A 17,691-nucleotide genomic window follows, 5' to 3' on the forward strand; every position below is an offset into this window, starting at 1 on the left:
TTCCACAATATCCACAGAATATTAATCAGTTTGAGAGTGTGTGTTCTATGAGGAACACACACAGTGTAATAAATCACACTGAATCAAGTTCCTGCAAGATAGAAGTCCACATGTGTCCAGGTGTGTGTATTGTGTCAGATAGTATTTGGCAGCAGGGAAGATCTCAAAAAGATTTTTTGAAACAAACACATGTTGCTGCCTGTGTGCCAGGCAATGTTCTAAGTGCTATTTAAATAATAACACTTTTGTTTATGTGTAAAGGGGTTTTTAATTATGTGTAACATAGGCAAAATTAAAGTCAATGAATTTTTAAGGAATTTCACGTGTTCTGCTTCCTTCCACTGTCCATCCATTAGTTCTCCAATATTTTAGTCATAATCTTCAAGATATCCCTTTCAAAAAGATTTTTTGCTCAGTCCACATTTGACATGTCAGTCAGTCCACAATTCTTTTAGTTGGGCTTCTTTGATCTCCAGTGGAATATGAACATACTTCAGAAATTCCTCACCTGTAAACTTTGGGGTCAAATTTCCTCAAGCAGCTTACTTTAGGACTGTAGTTAGGATCAGAGGAGATGGATCTGCCTGGTTCTGAATTTTAGACACCCTCTAAACATGCATCAAGTTCAAATCATATTTACTCCTAAGCTGTCATACCCTAGAACAGTCCTGATTGTTGGAATATGCCAATACCTAAGATCAAAAAGTTTGACTGTTAGGTTTTTCATAGTTTAGTTTGCAGCTCTGTCTTGTAGTTCTTTCCCACAGATCTAACATGTAGTTCTGAGAGTAAAGGAAACCACATACTTACTCTGTGAGGCATTTCCAATGATGTGTAGGTCTACAGAAAAAGCCCCATCAGGATAGACCTCAGCCAAATAATAACACTTTTAATCCTCATAACAAGCCTATAAGATAGGTAGTATTAGTATCATCTCCATTTTACAGACAGGAAAACTGAGACACAGAGAGGTTAAGTGACTTGCCGGCATCTTAAAGCTAATGAGACGCTTTAGCATTTGAACCCAGGCATTCTGCCGCCCAAGCTTGTGCTTTTAATCATTAAGCTGTTTTCCTCCCCTTCTTAATCAAATACTGCATATCTTTTCCTTACCCGAGAAAGCCATGACCACTCTCTGTATTTCACTGTGAACAGGGCCTTGTTCCAAGCAGCAGAGTGGTTGGTGAGTTCATGGACTTTGAGATGGACTTGATGGTGTTCAGGTCCCCATTCCACCACTCACTGACTGGGGCTGCCTGCCTTTTTTCTTTGGGTGCTGGTGTCCTCAAGTATAAGTAGGGGTACAGTTCTTACCTCTCATGAGGTGGTTGGGAGAGTAACCTTCATTAATACATAGAAGTACTTAGATCAGTGCCTGGCACACAGTAGCTCTCAAAACATGTTTGTAGTTAGTATTCCTTTTCCCCTCCCCCAATAGCTCAGTGTTTGTTTGTTTAAGTAAATTTTTTTTCCTTTTTGGGGGAGGGTAATTAGCTTTATTTATTTATTATTAATTTTTTTTAATGGAGATACTGAGGATTGAACCCAGAACCTCAAAAAATGCTAAGCACGCACTCTACCACTGAGCTGTAGCCCCACCTCACTCTTGTTAGCATTCTTATAAGGACTTATGTGATGCTCATCAAAGTTCATTGGCAGTGGATTTAGTATTTAAAAATCAGGTATAAGAAAGATTCAGAATTTGTCTTTTTAGGCGTTTTAGGTATTCTCTTTTAGGATGTAAGCATGATTTCAAAAGATCTCAGCACATTCCCCCCGATACAGTCATCAGTGTCATCAAAATCCCCACTTGAATAATTTTTGTGTTATTAACTGAATTCCACCTTAGAAAGCATTGTTTGTAGTGGCAGGTAACTTACGTTCAAAAAGTATGTAATCCTCAGGCGTTGGTAATTTACCTGTTTGAATTAAGACTCTGTAGGGGTAAGATGGCGATGTGAATATTTCTGTATTTTGTTTAATATCAGGACAAAGTTCTGTCTTAAATAGATAACAGCCTTTCCAGTGTTCTTCCTATGTTTGCTTTTCATCTTGAAACCAATATCCAAGATGGCCTTCAGCTGTTATCTGAGTCCGACTAAAGCCCACAGATTTTCTATCCAACTTTTGGTTTCATTTGACAGCAATACTGGGCCAAACTATAACAAGGAGGACTGTTTGAAATGGCTGATGAGTGGCATCTGTCACTGGGCGTAGCTGGATACTAAATTGGCCTACCCTGGTTAGAAGATAGTGTTACAGTTATCTGCTCTTCAGCATTTCTGCATAGCAACCATTTAATCCTCTCTTCATACCCTTACTAAATATAGTGATTAGACCCCCTATAAAACTGTGACTTCAGGTTAATCCTCCAGCAATTTTAATAGTTTAAGTAAATAAACCACCTTATTTAATGATGTTTTCATGTCTTCCTTCTGTTTTGGCTGAAAAGATCGATTCTGTGGGTTGCTTGAACTATGATATCGCAAGGTAAAATAACTCCATGATTTGCCAGGGGTACAACAGCATGCTCTTTGAACCTCTGGACTGCCATAACGTGCTGGCTTTATGGCCCCAGGGAGAATCACTAGCGACACAGTGGGGGATGGCGGGATTCCATGGCAATTAAGTCAGGTAGTGTAAAGAGAAAGAAAAAAAAAATCAGAAGATTATAAATGATGAGTTTCCTTTCTTGTTCCTCCTAGGTGAGCCCTTTTCTCAGGAGGAAATGGAAGAAATGTTGTCTGCTGCAATTGATCCAGAATCGAATACAATTCATTACAAGGACTACATAGCAATGATGGTGATAGATGAAAATTAAGCACTAAAGACTTCATTTCTAATTGAAAGGATAATTTTAAAAATTGCTTGGCCTTGTTAATTTCACATTTTATCTTATAATTCCTATATATGCTAATTAATGCCTTGTGACAACTACTTCAAGATATTTTGTTTTTTAAAGATAATCATAACAATTTAAAACAAATTTATTTAGTGTGTTTAGCCTTATGGAATGACAAATTGCTAATTATTTTAAAACTGTTCTTAAAACATTTTAACATTATCCATGGACTGTTGTTAACATTCTCCAATAAAACCCAGATTACTTTCAAATTAATTAAGCTGACAAATTGAAGAATAATTAGAATGACCCAAGGTTTGGCATATAAAGATCTTGGGAGGGGGCAGAATGACCACAAATTGAAAATGAGTAGCAATGTGAGTAGCTTCTTTTAAAAACAACAACAAACACTTCAGCAATCAGAATGCGGAAGGAGAGCTATTGAAATGGTATTAATAATTCATTTTTTATGAGTGCCAATTACAAATCTCATTTGAGGTGACAGTAACTTAGTGTAAAAAATGTAAATTTGCTGATCTAGCATATTACCATTTATGGAAAGGAGCTAAAGGAGTTGAGATCATTGAATCTAGAGAAAAGACTGACTGAAAATTGATAATATAAGGAAGTGGCACTTCTCTTCTGTCTTTAGAATTCTTATGTATTCAGAGTACCTGCTATGAGAATATTGCCTTGAATACTGACTAAGAATATTGAGAAATTTTATGGTGTGCAGGAGATACAGCTGGAAAAGCAAAGGGGAAAATAAGGTAAAGGAAAGTGAATAATCTTCCACTGGATTGAGGAACGGGGGACAGTTACTTGCAGGAAGAGAAGGGGAGATTCAGGGCTGGAGGGAGACACCAGGTTGAGGGAATTGTTTTTGGAAGGTGGGACCCATGCAGGCACATTGATATTCAAAGGGCTGAGAGCCCCAGAGAAGAAGCTGAAGACCCTGAGGGGGTGTGAGGCAGGGAGCAGGTTCCAGAGCAAAAGAGGGATCGCTTTTGGTGGGTAGGAACAGTGGCTCAACTGCATGGTCCCTCCCTAGTGGCCTCCAGTTCCTTTCTGAGTGAGGAGGAAGGTGGTAGGTTACAGAGCTTGAGGAGAATGGTAAAATTTGGCGATATCTCTTGTGGTAAATGGGAGAAAGAGCCCATTAAAGATTTTCAAGAAATCCTGGAGGATTTTATTCAGTAACTCAGGCTCAGGAGCAAAAATGATGGATTGTTGTGTTGATTCATGGTTAAGTCATGTGGGTGAGATGGAAGCAAACAGAGGTCAAGGGAGTGAAGGGATTCACAGGAAAGCAGTCGTAGGATGGTCTGTGGAGTCGGGTATTAGAGAGAGATGTAGGTAGAATGGGCTCACAGGTGGAGAGAAGGGGGCAGGGCCTCAGGGCCTCCAAAAGGGCAAACAGCTTGTGTGGGGCAGTGAGAGACAATTGGCTTTCCTACCACTCCTGAGTAGTAACATGTTTTGCTTGAAATTTGACTTCACGTGTTAGAGAGTTCTTTTAGTCTCCTAAAAGGTTATTATTGTAATAAATAATAATAGGTACATCAGGGGACTGTTCACTCTGTGCAGGCACTGATCTAAGTGCTTTACATATAGTCACTCATTTAATCCCCACAACCACCCAATGACATGGGTAATATTACATTGCCCCATTTCACCGAGATGGTAACAAAGAAATTACACAGCTACAAGGGGTTGTATTCATCAGTTTTTGCTAGGTTATGTTGTGATAACAAACAACACCAAATCTCAGCTGTTTATTACAATGAGTTCTTTTTTGTTCATGTTTTATGTCATCTTAGGTCAGCTGGGTCTCTGCTTCACGGGTTTCCTTCATTCAGCTCATCTTCATAAGTGGAGTGACCATATGTCCCATTATACTTGGGAGAGTCTCAGCCTGCACTTGTCCTAGTGTAATTATTAATAGCTCTCCCTCTTAGGAATGTCCCAGTTTAGATGATTAATATGTGGTCATCCCATTTGAAAAATGGTGAATAAAAATGATGGTGAGGAATCATTACTTATAGAAGGTTTTATGAAAAATAACCACAGAAGTGTAGTAATGGAAGGTGCTTCTTCCATCACTGTTCCCGAGATTACGGCAGAGTGATATCCCAGTGGAGAACTGATGTGCCACTCACTTAGCCATGCATGTGAGACTCACCACCTGGAGATGAGTATGAGCCACATGCCTTTCGGGCAGGGCAGAGAAGTCTGAGGCAGGGGTGTGGTGACCCCCGAGCTTTAGTAGACGGGCTGTTTATGATAGTGACACGCAGCAGCCGGGAAGGAGGGTGTCAAACATGCAACACCCTTTAAGGTGGAAGCATCCCCGGGGGCATATCATTCGGCAGCTGCAGCCGGCACCGACATGTAGCCGGAGTGTGTGCTGGTGCCTGATGCCCACACCCAGGCATGGACTTGTCTACAGCACACAAGACAGCCCTGAGTTGTCTTCTCTCAGCCCGTCACCCTGCGTGACCCTGGTCATGCCAGAGAAATACGGCTACTCAGTGAGCCCCAGTGACATCAGTAACATCATCAATGGTGAGATCAGTCTCTCTTGGAGGAGAGGCTCCCATCACAGAAGGATGACGCAGGATTGGGTACCGCCAAGTCTCACCTTCTGGAATTCTTTCAAAAATCCTGACTGATGTCAAACTTCCCACTCAAGGTAATTCTACCTCTTCAGTAGTCATAAGATTTAGCTTTATGGAATATGATTCATTTTTTTCTTTAGCACAAGTTTGTCTGTTTTTATAAGTCCACAAGAAAGGACAAAAGTCTTCCCACAGATGTCTCATTTTATCTCTTAGTTGCAGAATAAATGTAGCCTATTTGCAAAAGGAATATTTTTCTTTATACTCAAACCATTTCAATCCATATTGTACTTGTCTCACTCATCTTAGCCCTCAACATCCAATTTAAATCACAATGACTTTCCTGGCAAGAAGAGTGCTCTCTCTTGGGCAGAAAGTTTGCTTGTCCTTATGACTCTGGGCTTCTGCAGAGCCTGCCTGACCCCCCCCCCCCAGCTCCTCAGAGCCCCGCAGAAAGAACTCCGTTCTCGCCCCTCTGGGCTGGAGAAGCTGCGTGACTTGTGCTCCAGCCCTGCTTTGCCTGTGACTCAGCACCAGGCCCTTCCCGCTGTGCACTTCTGCCTGGAAAATGAGGAGCCCAACTCAGGTTCTTCCCCCACCTTCCAAAAGCAGTGCCCGTTTAGTCCCCTCTGCACGTACCAAGTGTCCAGTGGTGAGAGATGAAGAAGAATGTTCGTGGTGGCAGGCTGGCTGGGATTTTCACCAGCTGGATTATTTTCTATGGAGTGGGGTGTTTAGAACTTTTTCCCCTTGCTTCTTGCTTTCCTTCCCTTCCTTTTTCTAACTGCTTCCAGATAAGAAAGTACCTTGTTTATATGGCCAGGTCCTTATAAAAGATCAGTGTCACTGTACCGCCCCTTCCAGGCAGGTTAAATAAGCAGAGAGGTTCATGGTCACAGCTGCCTCATGTCATGCTGGGAATGACTATCTCCTGGGCTGCGCGTTTCTGAAGGTGCAGGTTGCCAGTCACCCGCTTAGAAGCACGTGGGAGGGGGTGCTTGTTAGCAATTCAGACTCCTGGGTCTCATTCCAGACCTCCAAAGCAGACTCTCTGTAGGTGGGGCCCAGGAACACACATTTTAACGGACATTCTCAGGGGAGTCTTATGAACGCTACAGTGTAAGAATCTCTGTCTGGAGCAGTGATGCACTGTGAAAGTGGGGGATTAGGAACTGTGCTAAGTCTCTGTGTCTTATTTATAAAGTAGCAAGAACACTTACCTTACAGGGCTGGTGTGTAAATGAGATAATGAAGGTGAAAATTATTTAAAGTTTAAAAAATGTGACAGAAATTATTATTTATAGGAAACCAGCAAGGGATGGAGGGAGGAAGGGAAGGAGAAGAGGAGAAAGGGAGAGGGGGAGAGGGAGAGAGACAGAGAGGGAGAGAGACGGAGAGGAAGGGACAGATAGACTGACCGGCTGCCTGGGTATAGACAATCAGAGTGAGAAAGTAGGGAGATGATTTAATCTATGGAGTGAGGATGGTGAGCCCTCTGAGATACTGGTGGAGAAATACCAGATTTACTATCACAATGTTATTAATTATAAGCTGTTATGTTTCCTTCTAGAATGTGAAATTAGGAGGTTGTAGAAATGGTTTTTCTTTTTTAAAAAGTTGTGGTAAAAGCCAGGCAGTGTAAAATGTTATCATCTTAACCATTTTCAAGTGCACAGCTCAGCAGTATTAAGTATATTCACATTGTTGTAAAATAGATCTCCAGAACTTCCTCATCTTGCAAATCTGAAATGCTATGCCATCAACCAACTCTCCTTTTTCCCTCCCTCCAGCTTTAGATAACCACCATTTTACTTTGTTTCTTTGAGTTTGACTACTCTGAGTACCTTCTGTCAGTGGAATCATACAGTATTTGTCCTGTGACTGGTTTATTTCACTTAGCATAATGTCTTCAAGGTTCATCCATGCTGTAGCATGTCAGGATTTCTACCCATTTTAGGGCTGAATAATATTCCCTTATTTGTACACACCACATTGTGTTTATCTATTCACTGATCGGTGGACACTCGAGTTGTTTTCACCTCTTGCCTATTGTGAATATTACTACTGTGACTATGAACGTGCAAGTATCCTTTTGAAACCCTACTTCCAATTCTTTTGGCTATGTACTCGTGAGATTGCTGCATCTTTCTTCTTTTTAAAAAAATTGCTATCAGTTGTAGTGCTTTTAGAGCACCATGAATTATTCACCTCACCTACTGGAGAAAACCCTTATTCATTTGAGGAAATGGTGTTTTATTTTTCTGAAATAAATTTACAAAGTTCAAAACTTGGGGCCAACTCTAGTTCTTTGGAGAAAGAGATAAGGTAAAATAGCACATTCCAAAATTTAGGACATAGTTTTATATGAGTGGCTGTACAAAGTGCCACTTATCTCTTGGTACTTCCCTGGAAGTCCTTAGCTACTCAGTAAGAAGGGGGTGTGGGTAGGGAAGAGGAGGACTCTTAAGCCCAAACCTGGGGGCAATTCAAATTTAGAGACAGGGAGGAGGAGAAAGATCAGCAAAAGAGACACAGAGGAAACGTGAAACCAGGACGACCCCACATCCTTCTGTGCCTTCCGCCCCCACCAGGACCACTGAGGGCCTCTGTTTAGACTGTCACCCAGTTCTTTCTTTTCAGTGGTCCTCCAGATTCCCTGAGACAATCTGGACTCATCTAGATGAGAAAATACTGCAAGTATTTTATGTCCAACTCGATGACAGCTCCAATTTTACTTGCTTGTCAAGTGTAAAACATCCCCTTTTGCAGCATTCTGAGTGGACTGTCATTACCCTCGTGATTTCGAAATTTAAAGTCTCTCCATAGTCGGTCCGGATCACTATTCTTGTCTGAGTGGAAGTGGGTGGGGGCAGGGCCTGACTGGCATTGTTTTCGACTGTATTAGCAATTAAAGGGGCTAGAGGAGCCAGCGTGGTGGCTGCCAAAAGTAAGCCACTAACAAAAATTGTGTCTAAAGGTACATGGAAGGAGATTCGGGGTTCTTAATTTTATTAGAATTCAGGAAGGAATGAATGGATAACATGTGACTTTTGGGTGTGAAAGAGAACCATCACACTCTTGTGCTGAAACATCACTTCGTTTTTCTAAAGCAAGTCTGGCTGCAAGTCCCTTCTGGCCAACCATTAGGAAGAGCCCTCAGTTTCCCTAGTGTTGCACAAGATTCTGGGTGCTTACATGGTACTTCTAAAGCCTAACAGTCTTTACCGAGAACATGACAATCATTGACCATCAAAACTGGCTTCAATCACTGTTACCACCACCTATCACCATTGGACAAGACCTGCCACCTTCTCAGGCCACTGAGTGGAAAACAGAATGACCCTTGTGAGGAAATTGAGACATCTGAGCACATTTTCTAAAAGTAGGGCTTTTTCAATGGGTTAAGGGACTATATTGACAAGATAGTTAAGACTATAGTGAAGCTGTGCAGAGAATCAGCTGTGTGAAAGCCAAACCAGAGAGAAAACGTTCTCTTCCCTCCCACTTGCCCACCAGCCAACAGCAAAGCCCCCAGCCACACTCCCCCTTCCCTGACAAGGGTCGCAGGTCAGCCTCCCCCGCCTCCCTTTCCCAGGCCCAGAGACCCCACCTGTGCTCTCTGGGCAAGTCTGAGGCTGGTTGGTTTGTGTAAAGGCTTTGAAAACAAAGCCATTTGATTCTGCCCTGTTTGCGAAGGAAGCTCAGTTCTCTGGGACTCAGAGAGTACTTTGCCCCCTGGAGGGAGGGTCTGGCGAGGAGAGGAGGAATTGCTTTTTTTTTTTTTTCCCTTTCTTAACAGCAGTAATAACAACAATGAAGGAGACGACAAAATGGTAAGTCTATAAGTTACCCTTCCAGGCAGAGAGGAACCTCCCATTTTCAAGCTACAATATGCAAGTTTTTGTAAAGAGTTTTATCGCAGAGGGTCAGCGGGCCAAGGTGCCATGAACCCCACGTCGGACCTCCGGACCCCCGTTCCACGACAGCCATCCACTCGGGGCCCATCCTGCCTCCACCTGCAGGTATCGCCTCCCCCTCATTATTCTGAAACAGATGCAAGACATCATTTCATTACATCCATAATTTTTCAGCATGTATATTTAAAAGATGAGGATGTTTTTTAAAAAGCACAACCACAATACTATTATCACCCTTAAAGAATAATAATTGCTTAATATTATCAAATATCTAGTCAGTATTCAAGTGATATTTTCTCATAAATGTAATGAGTGGCTTTTAGAAAAAACTGTTGGTTTGAATTAGAAGTCCAACGAGATTGATTATATTTGTGATTGGTTGATACGTTTTTAAAGTTTCCGTTATAATTTTCACCTCCACCTTACTTTTTCCTTGATATTTAATTATGGAAGAAATCAAGTTGTTTGTCCTATAGAGTTTCCTACAGCCTGGATTTTGCTGGTTGCACCTCTTGGTAGATGTGTAGTTGAACATGTTCCTCTGACCTCTCCAATTGGTAAATTGGTAAATTGGCTGTTGGATCGAGGCTTGATCAAATTCAGCTTTGATGCGGGGAGGGACCAGCAGGATGACTTTATAGGTGTTATGTGCTTCTACCTGGTTGTCTGTCTATGACGTCAATACTATTATTGGTGAATGTCAAGTTTATTAGTACATTAAGAGCTGCAAAATGGTGATAATTTAATTCTATCATTCCTTCTTTATTTATCAGTTGAAAATCTTCTTTAAAGAAAAATGTTCCTCATCTTCTATTTGGTCACCCAGTGGTACAGTCCTCTAAGAAGGGCAGGATAGATGTTTGAATATTTTCCTTTATTTACCAATTTTCAAAGTAATGATTTGGCTTCCTAGCATTCTCTAAAAGTGACCAATTAGTTTTTGTTTGTTTGCTTTTTAGTATCATTATAAACTTATGACTATTTGTATGTTTTAATCCATTGTGATGATTATTCTTATTGATGCTCACAGTATCCTATTTTTGGTTACCAGAAGCCTCTCAGGTTGGCTTCTGAGTGCTTCCTAGGTATATGGTATAATGATGTTTTAAGTTTGTCTTGTGCAGTATTTAGTTTTTAATGACATGCTGTCACCCTTTGTTGGCCTGAAATCAGGGCCAGCAGTGGACCTTTCCTAATGATATGTTATTAGGCAGTAAGCAGGGGAAGAAAGGTTTGGTTTCTGTTAGAGATTTTCAGGTCCCATTACCTGCTTTCCCACCACAGCTCTGCACAATCGTGCACAGACACAGAGCTCACTGGCTAAACGGGGATCAGAGAAATCTCTCCAACAGTTTATGAGCAGCCTGACAGCTCTTAATTCTAGAAGTTAGATTGCAGAATGCAGCTGGAACCTGAGGCCAAAGGGTGGGCCTATTTCTCAAATCAAGACAGGATTTGTCTATGGGGAAAGCAGCACATGTAGAACCTCTCAATCCATTCAGTGCGGTGAGTGACTTTTAAACCCCAGTGGCAGAAGGACTTACCAGCTACTTTAATTTCCTGTTTGTTGGTAGAACAGAAAATACAGGAGAGGCAGGCCCGGTACAGACTTTTCTAAAAAGTGGTAACAGCAAAGCTCACCACGTCTGGGTCTGTAACCAATCAGATTAGTCTTCCTTATGAGGGAAGGACCACGTGAGCAGTTGGAGAGAGCCAGGACTGTGCACTCCAGTCCTCTGACGTGACGCAGAGGAGGATCCCAGGTAGGAGGGTGAGACCAGACTGAGGAGGTCTGTGAACCACTACTTGGCTCGGAACTCCCTGGTACCAGGGGCTAGACCCATTGAAGAAAAAGCGGAGAGAGGAAGAGTGGCTGCTGGAGGCTGGCAGAAGGGTGACTGCAAAAGAAGTCACATTCTTGGTCTAAAATCCATAATAATGGTCCAAGGAGAGAGGGTAGGTTGGAGGATAGGACAGAATAAAAGGGGGTGGGGGGGCAATAGACTGAATATACAGAATGAGAGACAATGACCAGTTGGCTCAAAGTGCCTTTCTGGGGACATTGAAAATAAGAGATGGTGCTTGCTTGGATGCAGGAGGTGGAGACATGAGAGAAGAGCCTGTGGATAGAGCACAGCTAAGCTTAAGTTGCTCAGGCACTACCTTTGCAAGGGACTGATCATCAGTTTAGGTGGTTAAAAAAGGACTTTTTAATTAAGAAATTTCCACACAAAAAGAATAGGATATACAAATCTATGCATCTTTATGTGTGACTGAAACATTATGTGTACACCAGAAATTGACACATTGTAAACTGACTATACTTCAATAAAAAAGAATGCAAATGAAATAAAATAATAAAATGACATTCTAACCCTAAAAAAAGAGAAAAGGATAAATAGACCCCCATGTATCCATTACCCATTAACAGACGGCCAGTCTTGCTGTATCTGTTCCCCCTCCACAGATAGTTCTCCTCACCTCCACTCTCACCCCTGCAGGATTATTTCAAAACAAATTCCAGGTATCACATCATTTCATCTCTCAGGGCTTTGATATTACCTTTAACTGATAAGGATCTCTTTTTTTCCACACAACTGTGAAACCATTATCATAACAAAACATTTAACGATGATTCTTTAATGTCATCTGATACACAGTCATTCTTCACGTTTCTGCAGTTGTCTCATCAGTGTCTTTTCACTAGAATCCAAACAGGGTCCACACACTGCATTTGGTTGATGTCTGTTAATCCTTAACACTCCCGTCTGCTTTCGTTCTTGCCATTTATTTGTTGAAGACCCTAGCTGTTGGCTCTGTATTGGTTCTATTTTCCACATTTTGGATTTGTCCCATCGCATGTCTGTGACGTTGTTTACTTGTCGCTGTATTTTTTTATAGAACCACTGTTATATCTAGAAACTTGATCAAGTTCAAGGTCTTTTGTTTTCATTTTTGCTTTTTTGTAAATCAGCTTCATTGGATGTGGTGTGTTTTTATTGCCTCCCCTCAGGAGGCACCTAATGTCTGAATTATCTCTCTTGGCATCACTTGCTTGGGCTCAGTTGCTATCAATGTGACCCATCCAATGTAAGGTTCCCCATTAACCGTTTCCTAATACTTGCTTATAAACATTACTTAGTAGGAGCTGTGAGATGGTGATTTTTTAAAATTCAATTTCTTTTGTGTTTATATACTGGAATTCCTCTATTAAAGATAATTTTCCTTCAAGGACTATTTGGTTTCTTTGAAATGCCATTTGTACAAGCAAGGGTACAGCAGTTCACTTTGTTGTTTTCTTTAATTTTTCAAAAGAAATATTTCTTGATTTCTTTTAAAAACATACATTTTATTTTTATCACTGTGTGTTACAGATGGGGCTTGAAATTGCCTGTGTCCTTATCAGCAGTGTAGTCCCCATTTGGCACATATGCCAGCCAAGGCTGCACTGAGGAACATTCTTCTTACTTTATTATTTTCTGGCATTTACAGTGTTTGTATTAGCACTTACACTGCTATTTCTGTCACAGTGAATCTATCTTTTCTTTAATGTGAGTGGAAGTGAAGTGTTTGGACTTAATGTGATCTAATAAAGTAGATGCAGATTGATAAAACAGGTTTCAAACATCGTAGGATTATAGGGAAAAAGATGATTTAGAATAATTATATAAATTATAATAGCACAGCAAGAATTCATAATAATTCTGAATATAATTCTTCCCTAAATAAACATATTAAATAATCAACTAATAGATGCACATATTTTGTATATTTTGATACTTAACACATTTACAGTATATGCTACAATAATATATATTTAAAAATAAGGAAACCACTCATACAACTCAGATTTGCATCCTGTTGTTACTATGTTTCTTCCATTTTAAATTTGGTCATTCAACAACAAACAATGATTACCACTGAATTTGGAGTTGTGAGCCAGGTAGAAATTTGAGTTAATTCCTGCAATAATCAGGATTAACCAGATACTTTGAAAATTCTCTTAATCTAGGAATTTAGAATTCATGTGATACAGGAAATAGAACTGTTTACAAACAGCTGTAATGTAACTCCAAAGAAAGATTGCATTTCTAATTCCTTGATGGACATTATCCAGATTGTTATATTGTTATCCATATATGTGGCTAACATCCAGGGCTTGGGGTCCTGAGAGCAATGAAGCACTCGTGAGGGTAAGTAGGCGGGTGTCAGCACTGTCTGCAGAGAGAAGTGGAAACCATGGACCTAAGAGGGAGACACAGTCTATACAAGTTGAAAACCATGCTGGGGGAAAGGTGATCAGGGAGTTATTTCAAGTGCATATGCAAACCCTGAAACCTCCAGGGCGCCATGCAGGGAGGGTCAGCACGGGGCGATTTGTTGGCTGGAGGTGCTTGCACGTGGAGCCAAGAGTCAAGATGTGGAAAAGAAATGTGTGTGCGTTCAGGTTACAGGCTTTACAGTGCCAAGTGGGCGTGCTGGCAGGCCCGGGCATTCTGAGACTGTGCACCGCATCCTGACAGTCACTGACCTTCAACCAGCATGAAGTCAAAGGCTGCTCCATATCTTTGTGACTCTTCTTCAGGCTCCCACCTAACCCCTGGGCTTTCTGTTCTGATCAGAGGACCTGGCCTCTTATTTCACAGACAACGTACAGCTTTAGGCCTGCACGTTCTCCAGAGTCCCTTGTCAAAGACCAAATGGCACCTTTAAGATCCATTACCAGAAGGTGCTGCTGCCAGGCACTGGCCTAGCCGGGGTTGTCCCAGGGAGTGTCTGCCCCTTAGTTTTCGTACCAGCACCCGCCTCCACACTGCCCTCTCCTGGTGCTCGGGCGCCTTGGTTCTCAGGCCTTCTGAATTCTCTCTGTCCCTCCCGCAGCCCCTAGGCTCAGAGCTCCTAAAGCAGCCCGCTAATCCAGGACACTCCTTCGCCAACCACGCCAGCCTGGATTCTCTGTACGCGCAGTCGTGCAGCGTGCATTCCTCTTAATCTTTAAACTTGCCTTTGTTTTCACCCATCCTTCCCTCCTAACCTGCACTCTCGGGAGTCCCCACATCCTCCCTTTTCAGAGCCGACCTCCTCTGATGTGGTCGTTCCCACTCCTGGCTGCCTCACTGCTGACCTTCCTCCATCAGATATTCTGTTTGTCCTTTCATCTTTATCTTCATCTGTGTGTTTATTTCTCTCAGACTGTAATCCTTTTCAGGTCTGCCCCATCTTCTAAAAAGCACCTTCCCTCCCCTTAGACGTGTCCGCTGTATCCATGGTCTCTCGCTCCATCTCTTCACCACTCAGCAATTTGAAAGGGAGTCCTATACTCTGAGCTCACACCTGCACCTCCCTCTGCCTCTCAGGAGCTTTCATTACTCTACTCAGGCTGCTGACGGGATCACCACCCACATACCAGGTGCCGATGCCAGTAACCTCAGCAACCTCACTCCAGGCCTTAACCTGTGGGAACTCACAGCAGCATTTGATGGATTCAAACACATACTCTTTCCAGATTCTCTCTTTTCGTTTTGATTACTGCTTCTTATCTCTAGCTGGTGCTTCTTTATTCCCATCCTTACATATTAGTGTCCCCAAGATTCTAGCCTTAGCTTTTCTTCCTTTAATCCTCTCTCCATGTGGCCTCATTCATTCCTGTGATCCTATCTGCCACTTACAAGCCAAGAACTTCCTCAAGATGCAAACGTTTGCTTCTGAATGTCCTGCAGGTCCCTCATATGCAGCAACACCTACTCCTGCTCTTCCTCAGTTACCTTGTCTGCCCAACCTAGACCACATGCATTAGTCACTGAGGACCTGCCTCATTGACTCTGGGGCCTGCCCCTTCCACCCCACTCCTATGATACAGTATGGTTCCAGCCCTCATCATCTCTTTCCTAGATGACTGCAGTTGTCTCCTAACTCTCTTTAGCTCACCCAGTCCAATCCATTCTTCATCTGCTTCAAGAAGAATCTTTCTAAGTAGGTAAGGTCATGGCACACATCTTAGTATAAGTTCTAGCAAAAGTGGCACGGAGACAAGGATTCTGATCCTTAATTTATTTGGGAGGGGATCCCAGAAAATGATACCATGGGAGTAGGGAAGTGAGATGGGGAAGCGAAGCCAGCTAGTAAGGAGTGTGCTGTCAAGCCAGTTACCAATGTGAGTGACTGGTGCTGAGTCCTCCTGGGGAACCAGTGGAGTCCATGTGGAATATATGCCTCGGATTTATCCCACTTGAGAGGTGAGAGATCTGAGGTACTTATATACCAGCTCTTATTAGGCATTGGTTGGGATGGGGATGGAGTGTCAGTTCTGTAGCAATTCATGTCCTTCTTGCAGTGCTAGGAGGCAGGGAGCCTGTGAAGCCCTCAGACATGGAAATCAGACCAGCTATTAAAATGGTAAAGTCCAAGGGGCTATGGGAAGGGACAGATAATGTCTCATCACCCTCTTGCTTAAGCCCGCCACAGATCCCCACCACCCTCTAGCCCCTCTCCCCGCAAACCTTCCCCTCCATGCACACGGGCTTTTCCGGAAGAGCACAAGTGCTCTTGTGCCTCCGTGCCTTTGTATCTGTTGTGCTTTCTCCCCGTCGTCCTTCTCTTTAGGGTAACTGATAACACTTTAACGTGTATTGAGTATGTGCCACAAGCAGGTTGTTTATTTATGTTAGTTTACTTCATGTAACCCTTATAATAACCTTATAAATCGACCTTTTAAAAATTTTCCATTTTACAAGTAAGGAAATTGAGGATCAGAGAAGTTAACTAATATGTTTCTGGCACAAAGCTAGCTGTGGCAGGGCCATGCTTTGACATCCAAGTCCATCTGCTCCAAAGTCTGTGTTGTGGGTTAACCACTATGATGAACTGCCTCATGCTTCTGGGCTCAGCTCAGCGGTGACCTGTCCTTATTCCTTCTCATTCAACTAGACGTTCTCTCCTGGTCTTCCTGTAGCGTGCCGTACCTTTTTGATGTATGCCTTTTTGTAGCAGGTATAGTTTTGTAGCACAATTATTTATTTATTCATCTGACTTTACTTTTAAACTGTGAGCCCCTCATGTTTCATCTTAAAAGCCTTGCCCATTGCCTAACTTGGACTAAAGCCTTCATTACCTTTTGAAATTAAAATTAAGTTGGATTAATATTGGACTTTTGTTTTAATGTCATGCACACAAACACTGAGGAATGAGACTTCTTAAATAAGACAGAGGTCAGTTTTGACCTTCCTGGACATCTTTAGCTGGGAAGGAAATGAGTAGGCCCAATGACTCTAATGGTGCACGGTTTGTGTTTCCCCCGAGGGACAGAAGCAAGACCCTTACTGCCATAGAGGGAGAGTCTATCTGTTGCTTCTTCTCAGTTTATGCACAGAAGACTAAAACACTAAAAAAAATTCATCACAAGCTCTTAAGTCTCTGTGATTTGGGGCATGTTTTAAAAAAATTCTGGTAAAAAACACACAACATAAAATTTACCACCTTAACCATACTTAATTGTACAGTTTAATCATGTTAAGTCTGTTCACACTGTTGTGTGAAACAAATCTTCAGAACTTTTTCTTCTTGCAAATCTGAAATGATGTGTATCTTTTAAACAACTCTCCTTCCAGCCTGCCCCGAGCCCCTGGTAACCACCATTCTTCTTTTGTTCCTATAAATTTGGCTACTCTGGGTAACTCATGTAAGCGGAATCATACACTATTTGTCTTTTCATGACTGGCTTATTTCACTTAGCGTAATGCCATTGAGTTCCATCCATGCTGTAGCACATGTCAGAATTTCCTTCCTTTTTCAGGCTGAGTAATACTCCATTGTATGTACATATTACATTTTGTTTATCCATTCATCTTGGTTGTTTCCACCCTTGTCTATTGTGAATAGTGCTGCTATGAACATGGGTCTTCAAATGTTTCTTCAAGAGCCTGTTTTTTTTTCTTTTTTCAGTTTTATTAGGTAGAATTGTTACAATTTGACTGCACATATACAATATATTGCATGTAAATAAATATACACAATAATATACCACACAAATTTTAAAAATTACGATGGACGTTTGGTTGCTTCCATGTCTTGGCTATCATATATATAGTGCTGCTGTGAACACTGGGGTGTGTGTATCTTTTCAAATTAGAGTTTCCTCTAGATATATACCCAGAAGTGGGATTGCTGGATCATATGGTAAGTCTATTTTTAGTTTTTTGAAGAATTTCCATACTGTCATATTCTTTTTCATTACAGGTTACTACTACAAGCCATTGAAACACTTTGTACGCTCATTTTAGTCTGTTCGCCAGTGTGCATCTGAGAGATGAGGTTG

At 41.8% G+C, this 17,691-nt stretch overlaps 1 protein-coding gene and 1 non-coding gene across 3 annotated transcripts in view; one reads left to right on the forward strand and one right to left on the reverse strand.

Annotated features, from left to right (window-relative positions):
• DRC8 (dynein regulatory complex subunit 8) overlaps positions 1-4,402 on the forward strand; it is a 68,510-nt gene extending 64,108 nt beyond the window's left edge. The window contains exons 7-8 of one of the 2 annotated variants that reach the window (XM_072948622.1): positions 2,453-2,490; positions 2,706-2,867. In XM_072948622.1, the coding sequence (XP_072804723.1) occupies positions 2,453-2,481 (29 nt within the window). In that variant the 3' untranslated portion in view covers positions 2,482-2,490; positions 2,706-2,867. Of the gene's footprint in view, positions 1-2,452; positions 2,491-2,705 lie in introns of both variants that reach the window. The other variant, XM_031690079.2, reaches the window with a different exon arrangement.
• LOC116285279 (small nucleolar RNA SNORA18) lies at positions 742-874 on the reverse strand. The gene has a single exon (XR_004194944.1). It is a non-coding gene; the product is annotated as a small nucleolar RNA SNORA18 (small nucleolar RNA).
• Positions 4,403-17,691: the final 13,289 nt, after the last annotated feature.

The sequence above is a fragment of the Vicugna pacos genome, chromosome 23 (genome assembly GCF_048564905.1).
Source record: "Vicugna pacos chromosome 23, VicPac4, whole genome shotgun sequence".
Classification (NCBI taxonomy): domain Eukaryota; kingdom Metazoa; phylum Chordata; class Mammalia; order Artiodactyla; family Camelidae; genus Vicugna; species Vicugna pacos.